Raw genomic sequence first — 20,930 nt, 5'->3', positions numbered from 1 at the left:
CTATAACTTTGTAACCAAATAAACCCCCTTTATAAAACCCAATCCATTTCTGGTATTTTGCATTCTGGCAGTATTAGCAAACCAGAGGCAGATCTGGTTAGGATTAAGGCAAATCAAGCCAAAGGGTAAAGGGCGATAGTGACTGTGTTTTAAAACTTCAGCTTCTGTGTGAGACCAAGGGAAGAGATGTTTATTTGGTGCAGGATCTATATTTTCAGGAGCACACTAAATAATTTAACTTATACAGTCAGTTTATTCAAACACCGTAACAACAAGGAACTTTGAACAGGAAGTGAGATCTGGTAGGTCTGTACAGGTTAGTGTGAAATCCTGATACATTCCAAAGCAATCTGTGCAGATAATAAAAATGTATTTGCAGGGCTCCCCTGAGGAACTGGGGGAAAATGCAGAAATGTTGGACCTCCCCACCTGGGTTATTACTGATAGTCTCACAAACATTGAGGACTAACAATTTAGCAGGATGAGCCCTCGATCTTAGGACTTGCCCTTATGAAGCCTGTTATTGCAAAGGAGAAGCTAAGCCTACCTATAATTGTGCCTAAGAGTCTCCCCCAGACCACCTCGCTCAGATGTGGCCTCTCTCTCTAATCCAACTCTGCAGATAAACTCCCAGGGTTATAAATCTCCCTGGCAACGTGGGACATGACTCCCAGGGATGAGCCTGGACCTGGCATCACAGGATCCAGAAAATCTTCTTGACCAAACAGGAGGAAGAGAAATGAAACAAAACAAAACATAGTTTCAGTGGCTGAGAGATTTCAAATGGAGTCGAGAGGACACTCTGGAGAGTATTCTTATGCACTATATAGACACCCCTTCACAGTTTTTAGGGTGTTGGAATGGCTAGATGGAAAAACCTGAAGCTGCTGAACTGCTACCCAGTAGTCTTGATTCTTGAAGAAGACTGTATAACTATGTAGCTTACACCATGTAACTGTGACTGTGAAAACCTTATGGCTCACACTCCCTTTATCCAGTGTATGGACAGATGAGTAGAAAAATGGAAACAAAAATTAAATGAAAAATAGGGTGGGATGGGGGGGATGGAATGTTTTGGATGTTTTTTTTACTTTTATTTTTTTTTTTTTTTTTTTTTTTGGTGCAAGGAAGAGATTCAAAAATTGATTCTGGTGATGAATGCAAAACTGTATGATAGTACTGTGAATAACTATACACTGGGAATGATTGTAGGGTATGTGAATATATCTCAATAAAACTGTATTTAAAAAAAAATAGCATGAGTAAAGAATGGCAAGAAAACTGGATACAGATAGTATGTATACAAAAGAAAACAGAAATCACTGTAGTTAAACATTTCTTCCAGGAAGGAAGGAACAAATAGAATAACTAGGGAAATAAGCCAGATTATAAAAGGATTTATATTGTGAAGTGAAAACCTTAGAATAATTCTATAAACCAGGGGTCTTTTGATTAAGACCCGCAGACCAAACTAGGCCACTAGTCGGTTTTGTATTTCCTTGAGCTAAGAATGGTTTTTACACTTTTAAAGGATTGCTTTAAAAAAAAAAAAAAAAAAAAAAGAAAAGAAAGAATATGCAACAGAGTCTGCAAGTGTTCCACAAACACTAAAATATTCACTATGTTGCCCTTTACTGAAACCGTTTGCAGAGCCCTCCTGTAAGTAACAGGTTAATCACAGATCCTGGAACACTGAGTATGTAACTTAACTCTGCTACTCAAAAATGACATTTAATATGCTGCTACTAAAATAACTGCAATTTCCAAGGTTATTATTTAAGGTCAGCATAAAATCAAAGTTAAAATGCTCCAGAGTTAAATATATAATCCAAATATTAATGTAAATGACACAATGGTATTCCATAACTGAAAAGGTCCCCATATGAAACCAGTCTGAGTAAGGAATGAAAATAAATATTGATACTCCCCCTATAACTTCTCTTATCTTCGATTCAGACTGAACGAACATTTGAATATCTATGTTATTTGACAAGACATGTGCTGGAAACTTTCACAGGTAGGCTCAGTTCAAAGTATCTCCCTAGCCTGACACATACATATTATATTTTTACTATTTTACAATTGCAGGAATTGAGGTTCAGATGCTTCTTATCCAAGGTTCTCAACCAGCTGAGTCCAAATATTTTTACACAAGCCCACTACATTTAATATTTAACAAGTTCCTTCTAAATTTTAACAGTTTCCCTACGTTGCAACAGTTTGGGTTAGGTTATTCAGTTTTTAACAAAACTTAAAAGAAATGTATACAATGCTTTGAAAACTACATGATAGTGCACTGCACTATTTCAGGATGTGTTCAAAAGCTCAGTCTTTCCTCTGATAATGACCCATATACTCATTTTAATGGTCTTCCACTGCTCAGAGTCCAGTATTCTGTACTGAGAATGACCATCACTCATAGTTTATAGGGCAAGATGATTTAGGAAATAATCAATAGTATCTTGTTTTAATTTCAAAATAGATTGAGCATAATACACCAAATAAAGTAACTGGCTATTCCAGAAGAACTGTCACAGCAAATGAATATGGAATTTTTTATTTAGAAACAAAAGGACTGTTATTCATAGCTGTGCTCATTTCTGATTATAAAAATAGCTTCACTCTTTCCCAAAGGTGCAATGTAACTGCCCAAAAAGCATGAAGAACTATCTCATAAACTAAGGCCTCTTATTAAACCATAAGTATAACTGTATGAAGAAACACTCCAACGCATCTTTAATGCCAAAACTGAAGCTCATTCTCACTCTTACACCAAAATGGAATTGAAATAAAAAAATACTGATCATTTTTACTGTCTCTCTCTCTCTCTCCCACTGTACTATAAGCCTTATGTAGAGACAGGAATCACGTCCACTTTTGGTCATCATCTTATTTCTAGCACCCATAGACAGTTCCTGGTACATAGTAAGTGACTGAAAATATCTGCTTTAAGAATCAAACATGAATCAATCATAAATGTTAAACAAAAAAGTTTACAAAGTGAGTCTATTGTTTTAAAAAGATTTTAAAAAGCAATAGCTTTTGTTTTCCTTTTTTAATAATGGAGCATATACATAATCAAATACTGTCAATCAATGCATGATTTTCTCTCTATTGGCAGACTGCGTGGCTGTGGAGTATCAGGAATAACCTTTGAATTCATACTCCTAAAACATAAATAGGGAAGTTAATTTGCTACTAGAAAAGAAAAGCGTATGCTTCAAAATGAAATTATTCCTCTATTTTCTTTTCTATTAAATTATCTATTGCACTGCTCATCAACCCTTCTTCCATTAACCTTGATAATCAGAAACTAATTCAATAGTGAAATTCCTGTAATTAGAAAACCATGATTTACTCACAAAACAAAAGAAGACAATAAGACATACAAAAAAAAGCCACTAGATATTTTTTTAACATAAGTATTAACATAAGTATCTGGAATTTTCTGTGAAATATTTTACTTTTGGAAAAATGTCAAAAAGCACTTTGGTAAATAATAAAATCAAAATACTTCACTGTACAATCTTTTACTAATATCAGCCATACCATGTTCTATCCCCTAATAATGTATGTATCCATTCCACTGAACACATCTTATATAGGAGTTTGAGAATACGAAGGAAATAATCAAGCATCCTGTAAACAATTTCCATGCAAACTAATGATGTACTCTGTAATAAATATTAAGTATGTCCTTGATGTATATTTACTAATAGTAATAACATTATTTTTTTGCTTACCACATCTACCACCGCAGACCAACACAGATGAACTTTACTGATGACTCAAAAAACATGAGTGACATTGCTATTGGTTTTGTGATTTTTCCCAAACAATGAGCAATTTTTGTTAGAGTTCTGAACAAACAGTGAACTCTTCCCTAGATGTACACATGTGATAAGCTGACTGCATTGGCCAACTCAATTAATGGCTTCCCTTTGCCTTTTAACTCGGTAGTCACTATCCACTCGGCTTGGCAGTGTTACTTGCTTTGGCAATAGGATGTTCACAACTGTAGCACAAACATAAAAAAAAGAATTAAGTTATACACACAGATGACTGTGAAAAGACTTTTCCCACACATAAATGTGGCATGCAGGTTAATTCTTCTTTAGTGAAACTGTTCAACACACTGCAGCAATGCAAAATCCATGATGCTTGCCTGCTAAAGCCAGCAACACCCTCCAATCATGACAACCAAACATGTCCACCTAGAGCACCAAAACTCTCCCTTAGGTTTAGAAGATCCAAGACTGCTGCTAAAGTAAATATACTTTCTGATCTTTCAAATTCTAAAATACGCATCTTCAGGCATGAACCCTGTGCCTGCTGGATACAAAAAGCCATGTTCCATAATATAATCTTGTGGGGACAGATTTACTAGTGTTTTGATAAGGGTGGAGACTTGATTGAGTGCTTCCAAAGAGATGTGACTCACCCAACTGTAGGTGATACTTTTGATTAGATTGTTTCCATGGAGGTGCAAACCCACCCATTCAGGGTGGGTTTTGATTAGTTCACTGGAGTATTTAAGGGAGAAGCTAAGAGCCAACACAGACCCAGATGCATGCTGACACTTAAGAGACGATTGGAGATGTGGACCGAAGGACATTTGGAGATGCTAAACTAAGAGATGAAGCCCAGAGTTTGCCCGGGAAAAGCTAAGAGAGACCCAGGGACATTTTGGAGAATGCCATTTTGAAACATAACCTGGAAGCAAAGGAACAGCAGGTGCCAGCCACATGCCTTCCCAGCTGACAGAGGTATTCTGGACGCCATTGGCTATTCTTCAGTGAAGGTATCTTCTTATTGATGCCTTCGTTTGGACACTTTTATGGCTTTAGGACTATGAATTTGTTACCAAATAAATCCCCTTTACAAAAGCCAATCCATTTCTGATATTTTGTATAACAGCAGCGTTGGCAAACCAGAACAAACCCATTCTTGGATGTATGATAGTGCCATTGCAATCCAAAATTTATATGTGATTGAGTGAAATCCTCACCAAATTATTCTCGAAAGATGACAAACAGTGAAACTATGGCAAAGTATTTTGAAATGTAGACTGGTGTACTTTTCTCTATACATGCTATACTTAAAACGCAACTGTTTAAAAAAGATAAACTGACAAGAAAACACTTCCACATAAAGTCCATCAAGCTTTTGTTATCAAGGAAGTTGTCCCAACTCCCCTACATTTCCTAATAATATTCTTCATCCTCTCTACATCTGTTTAGTTTTTAGAACACATGTACTGCTAATACTGTAAAGAACCAAAGCACACCTCGTTCAAAATTTGGTTCTAAGACGCCCCCAGAACATTACAAAAAAGTATGCTTGTTATTCTTAACCATTTAGTAAGTTGGCATGTTGTCCAGCAGAACTATTCTCTGTGCACTGTCTGTTCTACCTTCAATGTCTTTCCCTACCAGTTTAAGTCCTAACCACCCACAAAACCCAGCAAATACTTTACTGCTTCTATGTGGCCTTCCCAATCCTCTCCTTTCCACCAAAAGATTGAGTATCTCTTCCATGTTACTTCAGAACCTTTCTTTTTTTAATCATTAATTATGTAACATGATGTTATAATCACCTGAGCTCTTTGTCAACCAAGCCTGTGTGGCACATCTGTAACTTCATTCATAGCACCTAGCACAGTGACTATTCATGGTGAGTGCCCAGTAAATGTCTATCAGTTTCCATGCTTCTTTGCAGGATTTAAGATTCATGAATTTGTTCAAGTCATTTGTAATGTTTTTATTGTTTACAATTAGCTATTTCCTTTTATATATATTCTAAATTTACCTGATGTTCACAGCCTTAAAAAAATGTTCCTTCAAGCTTAGTAATTTTGAACCAGTCTCCACCAAACCTTGTCTACTGACACGTTAATAGATTTTTATTTACTTCTCCAGTGGACTGTTGCCTTTCCAGTTCTGTTACTCTGGTTTTATCTAGTGTAATTACATTCTTAACCTAAGAACAGAATAATATTCTTTATTTTATTTCTGACTCCATTGTGATTTCCAAAATTTTGCATACTAGGCCAACATCCTAAGAAAATAATTTCAAGTTTGCTCTGTTAGGTTAATCCCAAACTGTATACAAATAGCTCAAGTTGTATTTTAATCAGTAAACATGTATTTTACACTTACTGCCATTAAAAACCTTCTGCTAGGTTTTACACTTTCAACCAACTTCAGGTATTCTTGCAATGTACTCACAATAGTCTGGATCTCGATTACTCAAAATAATCTGTAAGTGGCAAAATTTAGAGACTTCAAAGTATGCTCATCCCTCTAAATCATTTATTGAAAACTATTTCATTCTTGAATCTACACTTCTTCACTGAGAACCTAACATACATGTGTATCGCAGGTAGAATAATTTAAGACATCACTATCAAAATGCTAAGAATAAAGAGGCAGAATGCAAACTGTTCACATACATCTTCTGAGAGCAAAGAAGACTGAAATTAATCTTACGTTTTTTAGTTAATTTCTTTTCTTTTATGTCTAATAAGGAAGACATCAAAGATGTAACCAGAATAATACAAGCAGGATAATATTCCCACTCTAGGAAGTGATAAACCTTTCCTGGGAAATAATAATGGCTTAAACTCAAAAATAACAATTTACTACTTTTTTCAAGGTGCCTATCTTCAGAAGCTCCATCCCGAAGTGCAGTATATAGACTACCTAGATCAAAATCACCTAAGAATGATTATTTAAAAGTCAATTTGGGACCCTAATCCAATCTTACTGAAGAAAAGGGATGAACATTTAAACAAGCACCTCAAGTGACTTTCTCACTTAAATATGAGACTTAGGGATGAACAAGTGGTCTCCAAAGTGAGATACTCAAGATGATCCACTGGGTTACAGAATGAAAAATGACAAGTTATTTTTATTTTAATAAAAGTTCTGTATTTTTATATTATTATATACATATTATTTATATATACCAAACATAATATTTATTACAGTGGCATGTTTATAATTTCTAAATGCATATAGTATAGGTATACACTCAAGTTTGTTTTAACTGCTTGGAATTCACTAGTTTAAAAACCTGATATTACAAATATCATAAAAATTGATTCAGGCAAGGATCGCCAGGTCTCTCAGTTTCACTGTGTAAAAAGATTATAAAATCAAGGATATTCTCACAGTCTGAAAGTAATATGCCACTGATAACTCATTAATTAGAGAAAGAAAATGTTACCTTAACAATGTAGATAGCAGGCACCATCTAACCATCTGATCAAATTTATTATCATCAGTGATGGGAAAAAACTGATATGATATACCAAGGACACAACGTTACCTATGTAGTATTCCAGCTGAAGTGTTTAACTTGAGTCTAATCATGAGGAAACAATCAGACAAATTCAATAAAGGCATGGGTGATTCAAAAGCATCAAGCTACGAACTATAAATAAAAATGCTAAGAAATTGTTTTGTGATAAAGGAGACTAATGAGGACTGTCAATTAAATGCCATACATATTCCTTAATATGATACTGGATTGAAAAAAAATAATTAAAACTATAAAAGAAATTATTGAGACAATTGAGGAAATTTGAACATAGGCTTCATATTATATAACAGGATTGTATCAATGTTAAATTTCTACATAGGATAAGTGTATTGGAGTTACACAGATCATTCTTCTTAGGAGATGTGCCAGTTTGGATGCATTACATCCTCTAAAACGCCACGTTCTTTAATGCCATCTTGTGGGAGGCAGATGTATTAGTGTTGACTAGATTGGAATCTTTGAATTAGGTTACTTCCATGGAGATGTGACCCACCCAACTGTGGGTGATGCCTCTGATTAAATTATTTTCATGGAGGTGTGGCCCTGCCCATTCAACACTGGTCTTGATTTAATCACTGGATATTTTAACACAGAGCCACACAGGCCCAGACACTTGCTGAGGCTAATGCTTAGACATGCTTGGAGTTGTGGACCCCTGAGGTTGGCTGCAGCCGAGACATTTTTAAGAGATGGCCACTGAAAGCAGACTTTTACCACTCCAGGGTTTGCCTGGGAGAAACTAAGAGAATACCCCCAGGCGCCTAGAGAGAAACATCCTGGGAGAAAGCCATTTTGAAACACAACATGGAAGCAAAGGAAGAAGACGCCAGCCACATCTTCCCAGACAACAGAGGTGTTCCAGACGCCATTGGCCATTCTTCTGTGAAGGCACCCTACTGTTGATGCCTTAGCTTGGACACTTTTATGGCTGTAAGATTAACCTTGTAACCAAATAAACCCCCTTTATAAAAGCCAATCCATATCTGGTATTTTGCATAATGGCAGCATTAGCAAACCAGAACAGGAGATAAAAGCTGGAATATCTAGGAGGGATGCAATACAATGTCTAGAACTAACTGCCAAATGGTTCAGAAAAGAAGAATGTGTATTTGTATCTGTGAACACACACAAACATTCACACACAGAGATAATACAGATGTGGCAAGGTGTTAAAATTTGGTGCTCCTGGCTAGAGAGTATACAGATGTTTATTTGCTCTTCTTGCGAGACTTCTGTAAGTTTACAATTTTTCAAAATTAAAAGTTGGGGAAAAAATTTGGAAGACACACATGTACAGACAGCAATCATTGGAGAGTTACTTATAGTACAGATTTTCTAACAATGCTCTTTTCATTTATCTTAGCCAAATTTAGGAAATACTCAAGTTCCCATAAAACAACACTTTTAATACTTAGAAACTATTTCTGATTTTTTTAAAAGGCACAAAACAGATTTCCTAAATCTCTGAAAAGGAGTATTTACACTTAGGATTTCCTTTCAAGTCTGGGAAAGGAAGATAAAGATGCCAGATCTATTACAATCTCAACTTACTGATGGGACTTAATACACAGCATCAAGTGTTCCTCAACTTCTTACAAAAAATAGGGAAGCTCATAACTAAAGTTACCTGCTTACGCACAAATATTATACTCTAATACAAAGCAAATACAATTATAGAGGAAAGATTATCAGGTCAGTAGCAAAGAATAAGGAGTGCTTATAATTCTTTTTATTTAACATATACCTGGCCCTGAATAAAACATTCTATGTTAAAAGTAACTTGCCAAACTAGAACAAAAAAGAATAAAAACAGTCATAGTCTTCCCTAGAATACCAGGGTGTTGACATATTACTTAGCTCCAAGTAGTATTAGTAAATTACTCAATACAAATGTGAAGAAAAATATAAACTCTTACTTGAGGCCATAAAAGAGGATTTAAATAAATGTTAAGAAATGCCATGCTCCTAGATAAGAAGACTCCAAATAGTAATATGCCTGTTTATACTAAAGTAATCTATAAATTCACTCTATTCTCAACCAGCATTTCAACACAATTTTCAAAAGAAAATCTAAAGTACATTTCTTCTAGAAATATGATATAAGCAATTACGAAAAAGAATAAAGCAAATCAGAATAGCCAAGTCATTTCTGAAAAGGAATGGTGAGAGGAATTTGTCCTACCAGAAGACAAAGCACATGGTGACTACAATAAATAATAAAAGCTGGAATAGGGATAGAAGAGCGAAGTAGGTTAAAAAGCAGAATAGCATGCCTGGAAAAACTTATATTGGGAATATTTGAGAAAGATGGTTTCAAATAAAAGGGAAAAAATAGATTATTTAGTACACTGAAGACAAATGGATATCAATTCAGAAAAAAAAGTAAAATTAGCTCCACTTTACATCATGATCTTTAAAAAAATCAATTCCAGATAAAACAAAGATCTAATATTTTTTACAACTATAAAACTTCAAAAGAAAATATACTACATTTTCATAATCTTGTGGTGAGGATGACCTTTCTAAAGAAGATACAAAACCCAGCTAATTATTTAATGTTAAAAACTTTTGTACAGCAATAGACATCATCAACATTAAAAGGCAATCTGACAGATTGGAGATCCAAGATGGCAGATTAGAAGAGACAGAACAAAATTCTCCTCCGTGAAAAACACTAGATAAAAGACAGAAAGTGTTCCAGAATAACCATTTCAGGATTCCATTGGCTGGGCAAGGTCTTATACATCCACAATGACTATGCACTTGGAAAAACTGGGAGACTGTGTTCGGAATTGTGTGAGTGTGTGAGGCTGCTGGGGAAACAGCAGCTGAGATGCGAAGCGATGGGGAGAAACCTGGATACAGCATTTGGAGTCGGGTTAGTTTAAAAACGTGGAAAGCGGTGGCCTGGGAGATGGCAGCGAGCACTACAGTCGAGCATGGTGGGGAATGCCTTCCACACCCTGGGCACCCACCTCAGTATATGGCGTGTGTGATAGCTCTTCGCAAACCAACAGCTAACAGCCCCTGAGCCAAGAACAGTCTGCTGAAGCAAGCGGAGAACCGTGGAAGTGGGTAGTTTCCACGCCCCGTACAGCCACTTTTCAGTGCCTAGAGCCCTACACCAATCCCAGGGACTTATGGACCCACGGCAGAGAAGAACTGTTGGGTATCTGTGCTGCAGGGTTAGACACATGCTACAGCCCCAAGATATTCCAGCTGCAGCCCCAGGGATGGCTGGGAGTACTGGGTCTTAAATCTGTCTCCCCTGACAAACTGGACAGGGCACACTCCCAACCCACTGGGCTGGCAGTTTCCATTGCAAATGGAAAACTGGTGCACTGATTACACCGCCACAAAGTGTGAACCCCCACTCACTGCACAGATGAAGTTGGGGAGAACTGGCTTGAGGGTAAGAGGTGGGCTGGGAGCACCATCTGCTTGTAGGTCAGAAAAAGTGCACTCCACCAAGCTGTAACTCTGTCAAATTATAGATAATTGTTTAAATAAGCCTGCATATCCTAAAAGAACCTATAAAGACAAGCATATTCCAAGAGGCCAAAATAACCCAAAAAAATTGTAAAGCATATGAAGAAACCAGAAGATATGGATAATACACTCAAATCAAAAACCCAGAGTAGACACAGAACTTGGAGCAGTTAATCAAAAAAGTAATTACAAACACTAATATCATGGCTCAGGATATAAAGGACACCAAGAAGACCCTAGAAGGGCATAAAGAAGAAACTGTAAGAGTAAATAAAAAAATAGAGGAGCTTATGGAAATAAAAGAAATTGTTCATCAAATTAAAAAGATTCTGGAAACATATAGCAGCAGATTAGATGAAGTAGAGGAAAGAATAAGTGAATCTGAAGAAAGTGCTTTGGAGAGTGATAGCACCAAAGAATGAATGGAGACAGAAACTGAAAAATTTAAAACAGATCTAAGGGATACGATGGACAACATGAAGTGCACAAATGTAAGAATCACAGGTGTTCCAGCAGGGGAAGAGAAGGGTAAAGGTATAGGAAGAATATTCAAAGACATTGTTGGGGAAAACTTCCCAACCCTTCTAAATGACATAAAGAAGCAAATCACAGATACCCAAAGAACTCCAAATGGAATGAATCCAAATAAACCCACTCCGAGACATATTCTGATCAGATTGTCAAATGCTGAAGAGAAGGAGCAAGTTCTGAAAGCAGTAAGAGAGAAGCAATTCACCACATACAAGGGAAACAACATAAGACTAAGTAGTGACTACTCAGCAGCCACTATGGAGGCGAGAAGGCAGTGGTATGACATATTTAAGATTCTGAAAGAGAAAAATTGCCAACCAAGAACTCTTTATCCAGAAAGCTCTCCTTCAAATTTAAGGGAAAGCTTAAAATCTTCACAAACAAATACTGACAGAATTTGCTAACAAGAGACCTGCCCTACAAGAAATATTAAAGGGAAGCCCTACCAGCCAAGAAAAAAAGAAAGGAGAGGTATGGAGAAGAGCTCAGAACTAAAGAGTTTTAGTAAGAGTATGTTAAAGGAAATAAAGAGAGGGGGAAAATATATCTGACAAATAAAAACCAAAGGATATGATGCCTGACCAAGAAATGCCTTCATAGTAATAACATTGAATGTGAATGGATTAAACTTCCCAATTAAAAGATACAGATTGGCAGAATGGATTTAAAAATATGAATCATCAATATGTTGCTTACAAGAGACTCATCTTAGACTCAGAGACACAAATAAATTGAAAGTGAAAGGCTGGAAAAAAAAATATTCCATGCAAACTACAGCCAAAAGAAAGCAAGAGTAGCAATATTAATCTCAGATAAAATAAACTTTAAATGCAAGGATGTCACGAGACAAAGAAGTCACTATATACTAATAAAAGGGACAATTCAACAAGAAGTAACAATCATAAATGTCTATGCACCCAATCAAGGTGCACCAAATTAAGTGAGAAAAACATTGGTAAAACTGAAGGAAGCAACAGATGTTTCCACAATAATTGTGGGAGACTTCAATATATCACTCTCTCTTATAGATCAACCAGACAGAGGACCAATAAGGAAACTGAAAACCTAAACAATGTGATAAATCAATTTTACTTAACAGATATCTAGGGAGAGCATTACATCCCAAATAACCAGGATACACATTCTTTTCTAGTACGCACAGAACTTTCTCCAGAATTGATCATATGCTGGGTGATAAAACAAGCCCTGATAATTTTAAAAAATTGAAATTATCTGGAGGTTAAACAACACACTCTTAAACAATCAGTGGGTTAAAGAAGAAACAGCAAGAGAAATTGCTAAAAATCTAGAGACAAATGAAAATGAGAGCAGAACATATCAAAACTTACGGGATGCAGCAAAGGCAGTATTGAGGGGGAAATTTATAGCTCCAAATGCATACATTAAAAAGAAGAAAGTGCTAAAATCAAAGAACTAACGGAACAACTGAGGAAGCTACAAAATGAACAGCAAACTAATCCTAAACCAAGTAGAAGAAAATCACAAGGATTAAAGCAGAAATAAATGACATAGAGAACATAAAAAACAACAGAGAATAAAACAAACCAAAAGTTGGTTCCTTGGGAAGATCAACAAGATTGACAAGCCCCTAGTTAGACTGACAAAATCAAAGAGAGAAAAGACCCATATAAACAAAATAATAAAATGAGAGGTGACATTACTGCAGATCCTGAAGAAATATAAAAAATTATAAGACGATACTATGAACAACTGTATGCCAACAAACCAGGTAATGTAGAGGAAACAGACAATTTCCTGGAAACGCATGAACAACCTAGATTGACCAGAGAAGAAACAGAAGACCTCAACCAACCAATCACAAGCAAAGAGATCCAATCAGTCACCAAAAAGCTTCCCATAAATAAATGCCCAGGGCCAGATGGCTTCACAGGGGAATTCTACCAAACTTTCCAAAAAGAACTGACACCAATCTTCCTTAGACTCTTTCAAAAAATTGAACAAAACGGAACACTACCTAACTAATTCTATGAAGTTAACATCATTCTAATACCAACACCAGGTAAAGATGCTATAAGAAAGGAAAACTACAGGCCAATCTCCCTTATGAATACAGATTCAAAAATTCTCAACAAAATACTTGCAAATCAAATCCAAAGACACATTAAAAAAATCATACACCATGACCAAGTGGGGTTCATTACAGGTATGCAAGGATGGTTCAACATAAGAAAATCAATCAATGTAAGACAACACATTAACAAATCTAAAGTGAAAAATCAAATGATAATCTCAATAGATGCTGAAAAAGCATTTGACAAAATCCAGCATCCTTTTTTGATAAAAACACTTCAAAAGGTAGGAATTTAAGGAAACTTCCTCAATATGATAGAGGGCATATACGAAAAACCCAGAGCCAGCATCATACTCAATGGCGAAAGACTGAAAAGCCTTCCCTCTAAGATCAGGAACGAGACAAGGATGCCCGCTGTCATCACCGTTATTCAACATTGTGCTAGAAGTGCTAGCCAGAGCAATACGTTAAGACAAAGAAATAAGAGGCATCCAGACTGGAAAGGAAGAAGTAAATCGGTCATTATTTGAGGATGATAGGATCTTATATTTGGAAAATAAATCTAGCAAAGTAGCAGGATAGAAGATTAATGCACATAAGTCAGTAATGTCCCTACACACTAGAAATGACCTGAAGAGACACTCATGAAAAAGATTTCATTCTCAGTAGCAACTAAAAAAATGAAGTACCTAGGAAAAAACTTAACCAAGGACATAGAAAACCTATACATAGAAAATTTCATAACTTTACGAAAAGAAATAGATGGAAACATAAACAGATGGAAAAATAGTCCATATTCATGGACAGGAAGGCTAAATGTCGTTAAGATGTCAATTCTACCCAAACTTATCTACAGATTCAATGCAATTCTAATAAAAATTCCAACAACCTACTTTGCAGACTTGGAAAAGCTAGTTATCAAATTTATTTGGAAGGAGAAGATGCCTCAAATTGGTAAAAACATTCTAAAAAAGAAAAACAAAGGGGGAGGACTTACACTTTCTGACTTTGAAGCTTACTATAAAACCATACTAGTCAAAACAGCATGATACTGGCACAAAGATAGACGTTGATCAATGGAATCAAATTGGAATTTGCAGATAGACCCACAGATCTATGGTTGACTGATCTTTGATAAGGCCTCCAAAGCCATTAAACTGGGACATAACAGTCTCTTAAACAAATGGGATTGGGAGAACTGGATATCCATATCCAAAAGAATGAAAGAGGACCCCTACATCACACCCTACACAAAAATTAACTCAAAGTGGATCAAAGACCTCAATATAAGAAATAGTACCATAAACTCCTAGAAGATAATGTAGGAAAACATCTTCAAGACCTTGTATTAGGAGGTCACTTCTTAGACCTTATACCCAAAGCACAAGCAACGAAAGAAAAAATAGATAGATGGGAATTTCTCAAAATTAAAACTTTTGTACTTCAAAGGAATTTGTCAAAAAAGTGAAGAGGCAGCCAACTCAATGGGAAAAAATATTTGGAAACCATGTATCTGACAAAAGACTGATATCTTGCATATATAAAGAAATCCTACAACTCAATGACAATAGTACAAACCGCCCAACTATAAAACGGGCGAAAGATATGAAGACATTTCACTGGAGAGGAAATACAAATGGCTAAAAAAACATAAGAAAAAATGTTCATCTTCACTAGCTATTAGGAAGATGCAAATTAAGATCACAATGAAATTATAATCTCAAACCAATTAGAACAGCTGTTATTAAACAGGAAACTATAAATGCTGGAGAGGATGTGGAGAAATAGAAACTCGTATTTATTGCTGGTGGGACTGTATGATGATACAGCCACTCTGGAAGACAGTCTGGCTGTTCCTTAGAAAACTATATATCAAGTTACCCTTCGATCCAGCAATTTCACTTCTCGGTATATACCTGGAAGATGTGAAAGCAGTGACACAAACAGATATTTGCAAACTGATGTTCGTAGCAGCATTATTCACAATTGCCAAGAGACGGAAACAATCCAAATGTCCTTCAACAGATGAGTAGATAAACAAAATATGGTATATATACATGATGGAATACTACACGGCAGTAAGAAGGCAGGAGGTCGTGAAACATATGACAACATGGATGAACTTTGAAGACATAATGCTGAGTGAAAAAGACAGACACAAAAAGAGAGATGTATGTTACTACTAATGTGAACTCTGTGAAAAATGTAAAATAAATATTTTATATTGTAGAATATAGGGTACCTAGAGATATACAGGAACTAGCAAAGGAGGAATGATAATCTAATAAGAACAGATAAGCTATTGAGGGTAATCTCAATGCTATGGGAATGCTCAGGAATGATTACAGTTTGCAAATTTTCTTGGGTATAGTAGGAACATGTTGGAAGCAATGTAGTTATTTTAGGTTTTCTTATTCCTTTGTTTTGTTAGGGTCTGTTAATTTTCTTGGGGTGTGGTAGGGACAGGTTGAAGCAATGCAGTTATTTTAGGTTATGTGTTTTTCTTATTCCTTTGTTTTCTTTTGTTTTAATTTTTTTAACTTTTTGATATAGTAAAAAAAAAAGTTATTGCATTTTTTAAAATTACCTTCAATGCAGTTATTTCAGGTTATACAGTTTTTCTTATGCCTTTGTTTGTTTATGGTTTGTTAATTTTCCTGGGGTATGGTAGGGACACAGTGGAAGCAATGCAGTTATACGAGATTATTTGTTTTTCTTATCCCTTTGTTTTGTTGTTTGAATTGTGGGTTGTTTTTTTTTTAATTTTTTGATAAAGTAAAAAAAAAAAGCCATTGCATTTAAAAAAAATTACCTTCAATTAGTTATTTTAGGTTATTTGGTTTTTCTTATGCCTTTGTTTATGGTTTGTTAATTTTCTTGGGGTATGGTAGGAACATATTGGAAGCAATGCAGTTATTTTAGATTATTTTTCTTATTTCACTGTTTGGCTATCGTTTATTAATTTTCTGGGGTTATGCAGTAGGAATATGTCGGAAGCAAAGAAGTTATTTTAAGTTATTTGTTTTACTTAATCCTTAGCTTTGTTTTGCTTGAAATTTTGTGGGGTTTTTTTTTTTTTTTTGGTTGTTGTTTGGTTTTTTAAATTTTTCAATAAAGTTAAAAATAAAAATACAATCTGACAAAAAGCAAAGAAATATTGATTTAAATGAGCCATCATTTTTCAACTGTAAGACTTGACTAACCAATCCTCTTCTGTGTGTGTAAACATTTCTACTTCTTTAGGATATTTAAGAGAATACACTGTGTGTCTCCATTTCTTTAATGCTCAAGGATCCTGGCATATTAACCAGGGTACTTCCTGAATGTACTTCTCTGAGGCATGGAGAACTAGGATGAGAAGACTAAAGGAGAGATTATGGCTGCATTAAAAAGAGCCAAGCCTTTTCATCTCCATTTATCTCAGGATTCTGGAATACAGTGAATATGATCCTAACATTAAAAGAGATACTGCAAGAATGTTCAATTAGGATGAACTTAAATGTTTGGAAATGAACAGCGGTGGCGGTAGCAAGATGTGAGAATAACTAACAGCGCTGAATGGTGTGTGAATGAGGTGGAAAGGGGAAGCTCAGAGTCATATATGTCACCCGAAGGAAAGTTGGGAGGTCAAAAGATGGGAATGTATAAAACTGAATCCTATGGTAGGCAATGTCCATGATCAACTGTACAAATACTAGAAATCGCTTCCATGAACCAGAACAAATGTATGACAATACAATTAGAAGTTAATAATAGAGGGACATATAGGGAAGAAATATATACCTATTGCAAACTATATACTACAGTTAGTAATATTTCAACATTTTTTCATAAACAGTAACAAATGTACTATACCAATACTACGAGTCAACAACTGAGGCGGGTTGGTAAGGGATGGGGAGGATTAGAGTTTCCTTTTCTTTTTTTCTTTTTTCATCTTTCACTTTATTTCTTGTCTGCAGTAATGAAAAGTTTCTAAAAATTGAACAAAAATTAAGTGTGGTGATGGATGCACAGCTGTATGAGGGTACCCAGGGGCAAGTGATTGTACACTTTGGATCTTTGGATAATTGTATGGTATCTGAACAATCTCAATAAAAATTAAAAAAAAAACAAAAACAAAAAAGAAAAACAAAACAAAACAAGAGATACTGCAAAAGTTAAGGAAGCAATAACACACACACATAGAGGCACATGCATACACCTTAAATTCTGATTAAGAGTTGAAAACAGATCAAAATACACTGGGGTGTCTTTTCTTTGGGCCACTAGGAAATGAAAAGCTAATCATGTGAGCAGCCTTGAGAGGTAAGAGTAGATCAATCAGAATCAAGGCTTGCCTATGAAGGGGAGGAGAAACAATCAGGATTTACTTACAGCCACTAAAAATATACTTTTAATGCTTTAGTTGCTAAAGCTAAAGCTGCTTTCACATATCCAATTACCAAAAAATACTGAAACCAACATGATATATTATATTATGAAATATGAATTTTGAAATATCCAAAATAAATGAAATTACTCTTACTAACAGCAAAGCATAGACCTAAAAAAAAAACTAAGAAAAAGAAGAATGGAATTACTGAAAGCCCTGTAAAGCAGAAAGTTCCCCACTAAATCTTTACTCTATGTGGTTCCCTATGAATCTATACAGCCTCCTCAGAGCTACAAAAGCATTTTCTAAACATTAAACATCACATATACATCCCAGTTAAAAATTTAGTACAGAAAAAAGGAAGGAGCCCCCAAGTGAAAGGTATTCACACAACAGCCTAAGAAATTTAATACAGTACTACAAAGCTAATTCTCTTTTTGTCTTTTAAAGCAAAATCGAATTACTCCAGTACCTAGATGTCCTCCAAAAAAGACTTTCACATTTAGCACTCTTTTAATTTTAGACACATGTGTTTCACCTTGGGTTTAACTATTTACATAGTAGATATTAATTTCAAATACATTATTAAATGAGTATATTCTAAATTATCCAAACATAGAACACAAAAATAACTTCTTAGTGAAATTCATCATTCTTACTAAACAATTCGTTAAATCTTACCAAAAATGGCTGCTAACAAAAAAAATGAAAATTGCAAAAAATACTTACCTCATTTCCATGTTTTTGCAGGAATTCAATTTCCTGTTGTGTGAATGTTGTCATGGAGATAGATTTCACCCTGTGTGGTGGATTTAAACCTCGCCTAAAAGATAAAATTAAAATTCATTATTACATAATTTTTTTAATTACACATAACTGAAAACATTTTAATTAGCACATTTAAACAAGGAACAGTGACTTTTTTTTCTGTAGATTAAAAGTACTTAAAAATTATTTTAAACTATTAATCCTCAAAACAGATATGTCAGGAAAGTTTTAGTTAGCAGCCAGATTCATAATAATTACTTGAAGATACATTCAAGTAACTCTACCTAGTTAGGAATCTATGTTATCGTAACACTTGAGCTTCTAGGAAATACAAATACTGTTTTAGTATGTTTCCAATGGAAGGAGAATACTAAATATATGAAGAGCCTTAAGTAAGAAGTTCAAAAAGTAATTAATTTTTTTTGTATTTCCTAAGAAAGAGACAATGATATGTCAAGTTTGGAGCTATATAAATATTCTTATCAAATAGCTACCACCTTCAAAATAAGCTTAAGGCTAATTTGGAAAACTAACCCAACAAAAACAAATGAATTTACCAATGAAGTTCCAACTCTCCATCGATTCAACTAGGGATTTATAATAATATTTTCAGTCAGTTCAGGAGGCAGTAAGTGTTCAAGAAGAAACTGTAGTGATACTGAGAGAAGATCTGAGAAATATCTGTATACTAGAGTAAATAACTTTAAGATCTTTCCATTACAACCCTGAAGCCTTTTCTGTATGGGAGGGCCTTAAGAGAACTTTTATCTCTTTAAGTTTCTTGATGAAGCTTTATCATGCATATGAAAAACCGAATAGAAATTACCCTGAGATTATAAGAACTATTTACATTTTACCCAACTATCACAAAGTGGCCTGTTCCATCACAAGAATGAGGCTTAAATAATTTATGCAAAGTAACAAGTAACAAATGCAAAGCTCCATAAAATTACTCTGGAAAAGATGTCATTTGGAATCCATGTTCTAGGGCAGCTTAATAATATTTTTACAGAGCTTGTGACAGTCATCTCACATTCATCCATGCTAATTAAATAAGATTTAACAATGATCTTACATCAACCCAAAATATTCTGGAAACATTTCTGAATAATTAAATATGGATGTTTAACATTCTAGAAATTCACAATACTCTAAAAATAAAAACACTAATGAGAATTCAGAATGAACAGAAGCACCTTAATTTTCATACCCTTCTTTCTCCCTCTTTCACTTGTCAGATACGGATGGCACAACCTTTCAGATTGTGCTCTGTATTATGCCAACTTACATTTTCTCTGTTTCACATTTTGAGATGGGGAGAAGTAAACTTCTGTTTTGTTATTATTTTGTTTTACTTTGTTTGTATTTTAAGCTAATATTATTTTCCTTCTAGCTCCTGGTAAGTCAGAAAATATGGACATAAAGATCTCACAGGAGTTGAAATCAATACAATTTCATCCTAGTGAAACTTTCAAACTTAATATAACTTTCAATTAACTTTAAAATTTGCAATCACAAATAAAGGCTTTAAAATTTAAAAACCTTCTAAATTTCCAATAATGAATACTTAGGAAAGTTATTCTTACTCATTTAAATTAATTGTTATTCACTTAATCTCAAAAGTAAAATACACCCCTATTAAGAGAACAAAACTCAATTCACCACTTTCAAGAATGTTTATTAATTTATGATATGTATTTATACACTATTTTTTAACTTGGGGAGACAATTTTTCAAGGCTTCATCTATTAGATAAACTGAATGACTTCAAAGAAATTTTACATTTGTTTATATTATTTTTCCTGATTGTTTTATTAAATCCATTTAATTTAAGCAGATGAACTACATTCTCAAGGCAAGGACATAAAACGATTTTTTTCTTTTTTTCTTTTTTTTAGCCTCCAAAAGCTTTGTACATGGATATTACATGCTTATAAAAGAGCTTGAAAAAGTGAAGACTGACACTAAAGATCTCTTAAGGAGGATGCAGACTGACAAGTAGGCAGTGAAAATGGGTAATCTCACACAGTGATGGTGGGTTTAATTCACCAATTTGTTCAAGAACTTCATTCATGTCATTTGACTCAGCAATGCCTCTTTTGGGAGTCTAAACTAAAGAAGTTAACTGAAATATAGCTTACAAATTACGCAAACAATGTTCATCAACATTTTTCGTAACAGGAAAACATCAGAAACAACTTTAATACCAAAGGGGACATGAAGCACACTGATAATAAAACTGTACAACACTATGCATATTTCTGGTATGGTTTTAAGAGAAAAAGTTATAAATAACGTATTCTCAGAACTACATAAAAATATCTACAAGAATTAAGGGAAATAAAATAATAGGAGAGAATAGTTTTCCTTTCTAAGGCCTTCTACAGCTTT

At 34.6% G+C, this 20,930-nt stretch overlaps 1 protein-coding gene across 7 annotated transcripts in view; it reads right to left on the bottom strand.

The window, feature by feature from the left end:
* The window catches only part of AGFG1 (ArfGAP with FG repeats 1), a 108,648-nt gene that overhangs the window by 67,244 nt on the left and 20,474 nt on the right, over positions 1–20,930 (bottom strand). For all 7 annotated transcript variants that reach the window (XM_037848832.1, XM_037848837.1, XM_037848839.1 and 4 more), the window contains exon 2: positions 18,501–18,594. In XM_037848832.1, coding sequence (XP_037704760.1) covers positions 18,501–18,594 — 94 coding nt within the window. The remainder of the gene's footprint in view (positions 1–18,500; positions 18,595–20,930) is intronic.

This window comes from Choloepus didactylus, chromosome 9 (assembly GCF_015220235.1).
Source record: "Choloepus didactylus isolate mChoDid1 chromosome 9, mChoDid1.pri, whole genome shotgun sequence".
Classification (NCBI taxonomy): domain Eukaryota; kingdom Metazoa; phylum Chordata; class Mammalia; order Pilosa; family Megalonychidae; genus Choloepus; species Choloepus didactylus.
This window is presented reverse-complemented; position numbering and strand designations above follow the sequence as displayed.